Genomic DNA, 9978 nt, shown 5'->3' on the forward strand with positions numbered 1-9978 from the left:
TATATGGTATGGGTCTTGTTTCATACTTTTGTACACAGAGATCCAGTTTTCCCACACTGCTTATTAAAGAGACCATACTTTCTTTTTTTTATTTTTTATTTCATAAATGTGAATTTACAAAGTGCAACTTTTGTATTGTTGTGGCTTCCCCCTGCAACCTCGCTCCCTCCTGTGGCCCTCCCCTCTCCCTCTCCCATCCCGCCCTTTATCGAGTTTCATTTTCAACTACCTTCATATACTGAAGATCAACTTAGTATATACTAAGCAAGGATTTCAACAGGCTGCATTCACACAACCGCACAAGGTATAGAGTATTGTTCGACTAGTAGTGTTTGTAAGTTTCATAGTAAAACACATTAAGGACAGAGATCCTACGTGGGGAGCATGTACCCAGTGACTCCTATTGTTGATTTAACAATTGGCACTCTTATTTGTGACGTCAGCAATCACCTGAGACTCTTGCTATGAGCTGTCTAGGCTATGGAAGCCCCTTGAGTTCACCGACTCTGAACTTGTTTAGTCAAGGCCGTGTCACAGTGGAGGTTCCTTCCTCCCTTCAGAGAAAGGCGCCTCTCTCCTTGATGGCCTGTTCCTTCTGCTGGGGTCTTGTTCACCAGGATCTTTCACTTAGATTGTTTTTTGCCATCGTGTCATGGCTTTCCATGCCTGTAAGACTCTCATAGACCTTTTAGCCAGATCTGAATGTCCCAAGGGTTGATTCTGAGGCAGGAGTGCTGTTTTGGGCGTTTGCCATTCTATGAGTCTGCTGTGTGTCCTGCTTCCCCCACAGGATCATTAAGAGACCATACTTTCTCCAAGGATTTATTTTAGCTCCTTTGTCAAAGATAAGTTGGTTGTAGATGCTTGAATTGATTTTTGGAAATTCTGTTCTGTTTCATTGATCTGCACATCTGTTTTTGTGCCAGAACAAAGCTGTTTTGCCCTATAGTATGTCTTGAAATCTGGTATTGTGATGCCTCTAGATTATTTTTTTGTTGTTGTAAGATTGCTTTAGCTATTCTTGTGTTTCCATAAGAATTTCAACATCATTTTTCAAGATCAGAGAAGAATGTCATTGATATTTTGATTAGGATTGCATTGAATCTATAAACTGCTTTTGATAGTATGGATATTTTGATGATATTAATTCTTCCAATCTATGAATGTGGAAGATTTTTTCCATTTTTGTGTCTTCTTCTATTTCTTTATTTAATTTTTTGTAATTTTCATCATAGAGATCTTTGATATCCTTGGTTAAATGTATTCTAAGGTATTTCATTTTTTTCTGTAGCTATTGTGAATGGTATTGATCTTAGAAGTTCTTTATCAGCTATGGCATTGTCTGTGTATTCAAAGGCTATTGATTTTTTGTGTTAATTTTTTTCCTGCCTCTTTATCAAACTCTTTCATGAGTTCCAATAGTCTCTTACTGGAATCTTTTGGTTCACTATATATAGAATCATGTCATCTGCAAATAGGGATCGTATGACTTCCTCCTTCCCAATTTATATTCCTTTGATTTCTTTTTTTTTTCCCTAATGGCTCTGGCTAAAACTTCCAGGACTATATTGAATAGCAGTGGTGAGAGTGGGCATCTTTGTCTGGTTCCATATCTTAGAGGGAGTACTTCCAGCTTTTCCCCATTCAATAAGTTGTTGGCTGTGGGTTTGTCATAGATTGCTTTGATTGTATTGCAGAATTTTACTTCTATACCCAGTGTTCTTAAGGTTCTCATCATGAAAGGATGTTGTATTTTATCAAATGCTTTCTCTGTATCTGTTGAGATAATCATATGTTTTTTGTTCTTTAGTTTGTTAATGTGATCTATCACATTGATGGATTTGCAAATGTTGAACCCTACCAGGGATAAATTCCACTTGGATCAGGTGAATGATTTTTTTTTATTTGACAGATATAGTTAGACAGTGAGAGAGAGACAAAGAGAACGGTCTTCTTCCATTGGTTCACCCCTCAAATGGCTGCTACAGCCGGAGCTACGCTGATCTGAAGCCAGGAGCCAGGTACCTCTTCCTGGTCTCCCACGAGCGTGCAGGCACCCAAGCACTTGGGCCATCCTCCACTGCCCTTCCGGGCCACAGCAGATAGCTGGACTGGAAGAGAAGCAACTGGGACTAGAACTGGTGCCCATATGGGATGCTGGTGCCGCAGGCGGAGGATCAAGCAAGTGAGCCATGGTGCCAGCCCTGAATGATTTTTTTAAAGATTTTATTTATTTGAGAGGTAGAGTTACAGAGAGAGGGAGAGACAGGTCTTCCTTCCACTGGTTCAATCCCCAAATGGCCGCAACACCCAGAACTGGCCAATCCGAAGACAGGAGCCAGGAGCTTCTTCTAGGTCTCCCATGTGGGTGCAAGGGCCCAAGCATTGGGCCATGTTCCACTGCTTTTCCAGGCCACGGCAGAGAGCTGGATTGGAAGTGGAGCAGCTGGGAGTTGAACTGGCGCCCATATGGAATGCTGGCACTGCAGACACAGGCTTAGCCTACTGTGCTACAATGCCAGACCCAGCTGACTGATCTTTCTGATGTGTTGTTGGATTTGATTAGCTAGCATTTTTGAAGATTTTTGCATCTGTGCTCATCAGGAATATTGTTCTATAGTTCTCTTTCTCTGGCTTAGGAATTAAGGTGATGCTGGCATCGTAGAAGAAATGTGGGAGGCTTCCCTTCCCCAGAATTGTTTTAAATAGCTTGAGAAGAATTGGAGTTAGTTCTCTAAATGTTTGGTAGAACTCAGCAGTGAAATCATCCAATCCTGGTCTCTTTTGGGAGGGTCTTTATTACTGATTCAAATCTGTCTTGGTTATTTAGGTTCTATAAGTCTTCGTGACTCAATTTTGGTAGATTGTGTCTAGGAATCTATCCATTTCTTCTAGGTTTTTCCAGTTTGTTGGCATTTACCTCTTGTAGTAATTCCTGATAATCCATTATTTCTGTGGTATCCAGTGTTATATTTCCTTTTTCATCTCTGATTTTATTGATTTGGGCCTTCTCCCCCCCCTTTTTTTTTTCAGTTGGGCCAATGGTGTATTAATTTTGTTTACTTTTTTCAAGAAACCAGCTCTTCGTTTCACTGATCTTTTTTTTATTGTTTTTTTGTTTGTTTGTTTCATTTTGTTTGTTTCTTCTCTAATTTTAATTATTTTCTTTTCTCCTTATTTGGGGTTTTGTGTTTGGTTTGTTTTTGTTTTTCTAGGTCCTTGAAATGCATTGATAACTCACTTATTTGGTGCCTTCCCAATTTATTTATTTATTTGACAGGTAGAGTTATAGAAAGAGAGAGAGACAGAGAGAAAGGTCTTCCTCCCATTGGTTCACTCCCCAAACGGCCACTATGGCTGGAGCTGTGCCGATCTGAAGCCAGGAGCCAGGTGTGTCCTCCTGGTCTCCCATGTGGGTGCAGGGACCCAAGCACTTGGGCCATCCTTCACTGCCCTCCCAGGCCAAAGCTGAGAGCTGGACTAGAAGAGGAGCAGCTAGGACTAGAACTGGTAACCATATGAGATGCCAGCGCCGCAGGTGGAGGATTAACCAAGTGAACCATGGTGCCACCCCCCCCTTTTTTTTCTTCCCAATTTCTTGATGTGTGTACCAGTTGCTATAAACTTCCCTCTTAACACTGCCTTTGCTGTATTCCATAAGTTTTCATATTTTGTAGTATCATTTTCATTCATTTCTAGAAATTTTTTGACTTCCCCTATGGCCCACTGTTCATTCAGGAGCATGTTGTTCAGTCTCCATGTGTTTTCATCCTAATACCTTTGCTCTGTATCTCAGAGGAATGTGATTAGATTGTGCTGTCTGGTTCCCTGGGTTTGGGTGGGTGACAAGATTAGCTGTGCATATGAACGATGGTGAGAAGTATTTGTCACTTCTGGTCCCATGTATTTTATTGGTGGACTTGTGGTACAAATCTTTTAAGACTCTTTATTAGCTTCAGACATGCTGACGATTAATGTTTTCAATGCTTCCTCATTATCTTAGGCCACTGAGTATTTAAAATGAGTGGATATGCAATGTGAATAAAAAAATAAACATTTGGTTATAAGGTCCTATGATTTTGAAATTGTTTTCTTAGCAAAGCTAAGATTTCCCTGTTGGGTACATATTGATTTTTCCAGGACATAAAGGCAGCTTATTGAGGATGTTGGACATGTGGAGTAAGAAAAAATTAAGATGGAAAGGAACTAAACTGGGTACTTAGAATTCACATGGTTGTGACACTTAAATGATAGGCAAGGAAATAAACTGCTTTGTAGCTTCTTGTATTGTTCCAGCTTTATTCTCCTTACTTTCATTTTAATAATAACCATAAGATATTTTATTGCTTCTTCCAATTCCCTGTCACAACTGTGTACTCTCTTTTCTTGAAGACTAACAGGACTTACAGTATCTTAATTATTGATTACTGCAAGTTTTTTTTTTTCAAAAAGATTTATTTGAGAGGTTGAGTTAGACAGAGGGATAGAGAAAGGGCTTCCATCTGCTGGTTCACTCCTCAAATGGCCTTTACATCAGAGCAGAGTTGATTTGAACCAGGAACCAGGAGCATCTTCTGCATCTCCCACGTGGGTGCAGGGACACAAGCAGTTGGGCCGTCCGTCTTCTGCTTTCCCAAGCCATCAGCAGGGAGCTGGTTTGGAAGTGTAGCAGTCAGGACATGAACTGGCTCCTATGTGGGATGTCGGTGCCACAGATGGATGCTTAACCTACTGTGCCATGGTGCCAGCCCCAAACATAAGGTTTCCAGAAGAGTTATTTAGAGATAGCTTTATACCACTGTATGAATGGCTGTGTACTGATGATGGCAAAATGATTTTCTTGTAATTTTGGATTCCCAGTAATACTTAGTCTGCAACTGAAGACAATTGCAGGACAATGCTTTTGCTGGTGCTAACACCACCTCTCATAACTACTTTGCACACCAGATAGAAATGGGTAGGAAGGATAGATAACCTGATAATATCTTAAATACTCTCTCAATTGATGGTATTCCATCATTCTGTTCCTACTGTAAGTGAATTCTCTCCCTTAATTTCCTCAAGCCTCTCTTTACGTCTTTGTTCCTCAGGCTGTAGATGAAAGGGTTCAGCATGGGTGTCACTACTGTGTACATAACTGTGGCCACGCGGTCCTTCACCACTGAGTACATGGACAGGGGCCTGAAGTAGACGTAGATGACGCTGCCATAGAACAGGGCCACTACGGTGAGGTGGGAGCCACAGGTGGAGAAGGCCTTCCACTTGCCTGCTGCAGAGGGGATTCTGAGCACAGCGATGATGATTCGCAGGTAGGAGAAGAGGATGCACAGGAAGGGGGTCACGATGACAGCCAGGGTCTCGGTCATGACCACGATCTGGCTGGAGGATGTGTCGGAGCAGGACAGCTTCAGCACAGGCTGGGTGTCACAGAAAAAGTGCTTGATGACATGGGAGGCACAGAAAGACAGGCGGGACATGAGCAGCACGCGGAACAGCGCGTGCAGGTGGGAGATGGTGCAAGACCCCAGCAGCATGAAGAGGCACCGTCGTGGGTTCATAGCCACGTCATAGTGCAAGGGGTAGCAGATGGCCACCAGGCGGTCGACGGCCATGGAGGCCAGCAGGTAGCTGTCCGTGTTTCCAAAGGCCATGAAGAAGTACATCTGGACCAGGCAGCCTACGTAGGAGATGGCCTTTGTCTCGGACAGTAAGTTCCCGAGCATCTTGGGCACAATGACTGTTGTGAAGCAGATGTCCATGAAGGACAAGTTGCTGAGGAAAAAGTACATGGGGGTGTGGAGCCTGGAGTCGGAGTGGATGGCCAGGATGATGAGCACATTCCCCATCACGGTGACCAGGTACATGGCGAGGAAGACGGCAAAGAGGGGTCTCTGCAGGTGTGGGTTGGAAGAGAGGCCCAGGAGGATGAAGCCGGAAGTGCTGGTGCTGTGGTTCTTTGTCTCCATGTCTCTGGGTTTCCTGGGCAGGGTCTGGAGAGGCTGTGGGTGTGACGTGCAGGGCAGTTAGATCAAGTCATCTCCTTCCCAACATCAAGCCTATAAGACAAAACAAACAAAACAAAAACAAGCAACCTTCGGTTATTTGTTAGAATTTTAAGACTATTTCCTTTAAGCAAATGCAGAGAAATAAATAATGCATGAAATGCAGTAAGATAGTTTAAAAATGCCCAAGATGACCTCTAAATTAGGAACTAATGGGTTTCCATATGTCCTTAGGAACTTCTGTGTCACCCGGTTGGTCTGAATTATTCTCCTTTGCCATTTCAAATATTGCCCCTGATTAATTCTTGACAAGCTTGTTAGCTTTTCATTGATGTCTCCGAGGAAGACAATGCTGATACCTACCTTTGGATTAAGATGCTTTAATGTAATGGTTCCCCATGAGTGAGGTCTGTGATTCGCTGTCTTATAATTTGGGAGGTGGTAGTGATAGTGGAGTAGTAATGAGAATTTAAGCTAATTAGTGCTCCATGGTACCCACTGCATTCACATAGACTTCCTGAAGCCTTAAGAGAAATATCTTCACAACACTTATTTAAAGATTTTTGTTTGGCTAACATTATTTGTCCAATATATATTGTCTAATATATTTGTCTAAAATGTTTTTGTCTCAGAGATGCCACTCAAAATGAAGTCCTACCAGTAGCCCATGTTAGTGTGAGTAGTTGTTTAAATATATTAAATTTCTTCCTGAGTACAGAACTTTGAAATTCTTATTTTACAAATTCAAATGTTACAGGAATATAAAACTTAGGATGTCAGAGTCCCATTTCCACCAATATCATTGAACGGCATAATTGAATAGCTTCTTTTATGACTATTAAACTGTTTTGCTTAGATGGTAGACTAAGCCAATGAAAAGGAAAAACTAAAGAAATAAAGTACATTGGGGTCGCCATTGTGTCAGAGCCAGTAAAGCCACCACCTGTAACAATGGTATCTCATATGGCGCTAGTTTGATATCTGGCTGCTCCACTTCTGATCCAGGTCCCTGCAAATGTACCTGGAAAAGAAGCAGAAGATGGCTCAAGTGCTTGGGCCCCTGTACCCACATGGGAGATTAGGAAGGATCTCCTGACTCCTGGCTTCTACCTGGCCAGACCCTGGCCAGTGGGGCCATTTGGGGACTGAACCAACAGATGGAAGATTGTGTCTTTTTCTCTTTTCCTCTCTGTGTGTAACTCTGACTTTCAAATAAGTAAATAAATATTTTAAAAAAGAGAAGATGAAATGATCACTATTTCTAGGTTGTATGATTGTTTTCTTAGAAAATCTATGCCATTTATCTGAAAAATGTGAACCTTAGGATAATTTCACCAAAGTAGCCAGTAGAGTTATAGACAGTGTGTGAGAGAGAGAGAAACGTCTTTCTTCCACTGGTTCACTCCCCAAATGGCTGCTACGGCTGGCACTGCACCGATCCAAAGCCAAGATACAGGTGCCTCTTCCTGGTCTCTCATGTGTGTGCAGGGACCCAAGCACTTGGGCCATCCTCCACTGCCCTGTCAGGCCACAGCAGAGAGCTGGACTGAAAGAGGAGCAACCGGGACAGAATCCGGCACCCACATGGGATGCTGGTGCCGCAGGCGGAGGATTAACCAAGTGAGCCACAGCGCTGGCCCCTCTGTTTCTCTTTGTGAATGGTTTAACAGATAAAGATTTTTTTCAGAGCAATGGCAAATGGATGAAATACTTAATTGTTGTTATTTATGGCAGTTAGTTGGAAATTTGGGGGGAAAAGCAAGATTTCTATCTTACTCACACATAGAAAGAAATCCCACATGAATAAACCATTCAAAAGTAAAAATGCAGAGTATAAAATTAGTCTTAGCCAAAAATAATTTTTTGTATTATAGTGACAGTCATGCCAACTGAGATATGAAATGTAGACATCAGAGTGAAAAGTATTGTGCTTAAAAATTTGAATAATATACAAAAGGAGGTCATAAGAGTAGTAGAATATAAATTATTTTCCCAAGAAAAACAATCTCTAACACACTTGCCAAAGAAGGTGTATATCAAGATGGTCAACACTACTGATAATCAAAAAAATACATATGGGTCTGAAATAAGTTTTCTTCATCAGACTGGCAATACATTTTTGTTACAATATCCAAAAGAAAATAGATGATCACATATTGGCAGTTAAGAGGGAAAATCAGCATGAACTTTTTGTAGGATGCAGTGGAATTGAATATTTTCAGCCCTTTATCTGATGCTACCACTATGGAAATCTATCCTTTAGAAATAGATTTACTTGCGTAATGCAAAGATACAGACATATTTGACTTGTAGCGTTGCCTGTAATATTAAGCCAGACAAAATGATCACAGAGGAGACAACCTGGATATTCATAAATTGGTGAATTGTTCAACATTTCGTGGTACATTCTTCTTATTCAATGTCATGCAGTATCTAAGGAAATTAGATAATTCTACTACTTGCCAACATCTTTTAAGCCCTTAATATGTGTGCACATTGAGCTTAGTGCTTTACACATCTTTTATAATTTTATTTTCCCCAAATCCCAAGAGATGGGCACTGTTATCATTCCAGTTTTACAGACAAAAAATTAGAGTTTAGCAAAGTTAATGAGCAGATCCCACATAAGGGGCAAACCTGGAATTTGAATGTGGGTGGCCTGAGGGCTAAGGTCTCCCTCTTCGTGCTAAGCTGGGTTGTCATTATTACAATACTGACTGGGACATTTTAAATGACAAAATCAAGTTATAGAGTGATGAATATAGAATAATTCTATTTTCATGAGGAAAAGATCAACTTTATGTTGTGTTGATGTTGATGTGTACAAACGTATCTCAAAAAGTTCATAGAGATGGAATTAAAAGATTATTTTGGTGCAAAAAGATTTTAAAGTTATGAGATTTTATTCATAATTTGTATTTTCCATGAATATTTTGATGATCCCCTTTTATGTGGTTGCCTTCTGAAGTTAGATTGGAGAGAGAGAGTAGCTTCAATATTTAACATTATATTACATTGTTTGCATTTTCAAATAATGAACACATATTCATTTGTATTTTATAATATAAAACATTAAATTCCCTATAATTCCATTCCTGGAGAACTAGAATTCCATGCATACTTAAAAGATTTTCTTTTCTTCATGGATGTATATACACACTAAATAAAGAAAAGGCATAGTATTATCCATAGTTCATTTTTTTCTCCCACAGACTTTTTTTTTTTTTACATATTTTGTACTCATGAGAAAATTTCTATGGTAGATTCAGAGATCCTATAGTAGATTCTAAAAACTTCAGTGCTGTGAAATGCTAAATAATTTTATGAATATTGAAAATTTTAATAGCTACTCACAGCCTGAGGTAGACATTTTTCATCCCTCTCTTGGGCAATATGATCATTTCAATCTTTGGATCTTTTCCCATTTCTTCCTCTGGCTTTCAGCCTCACCTCTGGGACACTGTTTGCCCTAGTAGTGCCAGGCTGTCTGATCACCTATGGGTTTGAATCTAGAATTCCCAAGACCTATGTGACATTTCTCATGGGCAGTAGCTTGGTCTCCTTCCTATTTAGCCAGATATGATAACATTGCAGACGTCCTCATATCGCCTCCATGAGATGGTGTGAACCTGTCAGTTTCTTTCTATGCTACCTGCCCCTATCATTTGGAGACTGAAATGATAATTGAGCAACAGACTTGTCATAAGTGGTTGGGAATGCCTTTTATTTTTTAAATTTTTAAAATTTATTTTTAATATAATTTTTGTATTTATATAAGGTGAACAAATTTCATGTGTTTCATATATACATATTTAGAAGCATAGTGTTACTTCCCACACTACCCGCCCTCCCACACATGCAGCTACCTTCTTTCCTCCTTCTTTTTTTTATTATTTTAATTTTTACAATGATTTACATTCAGTTTATTTCATAGTTGTAAGCTTAACCTTTTACTAAACAGCAATTCAACAAATAG

The 9978-nt window shown here is 40.2% G+C and overlaps 1 protein-coding gene across 1 annotated transcript; it reads right to left on the reverse strand.

Annotated features, from left to right (window-relative positions):
- Positions 1 to 5027: 5027 nt before the first annotated feature.
- LOC133770911 (olfactory receptor 1L4-like) lies at positions 5028 to 6026 on the reverse strand. Its single transcript, XM_062206706.1, has one exon. The coding sequence runs from the start codon at positions 5964 to 5966 to the stop codon at positions 5028 to 5030; it is 939 nt and encodes a 312-aa protein (XP_062062690.1). The 5' UTR covers positions 5967 to 6026.
- Between the last annotated feature and the right edge of the window lie 3952 nt (positions 6027 to 9978).

Source organism: Lepus europaeus, chromosome 12 (assembly GCF_033115175.1).
Source record: "Lepus europaeus isolate LE1 chromosome 12, mLepTim1.pri, whole genome shotgun sequence".
NCBI lineage: Eukaryota > Metazoa > Chordata > Mammalia > Lagomorpha > Leporidae > Lepus > Lepus europaeus.

Excerpts from the sequence above, each read along its gene's own strand:
- LOC133770911 (XM_062206706.1), bottom strand. The coding sequence starts at position 5,966 with ATGGAGACAAAGAACCACAGCACCAGCACTTCCGGCTTCATCCTCCTG.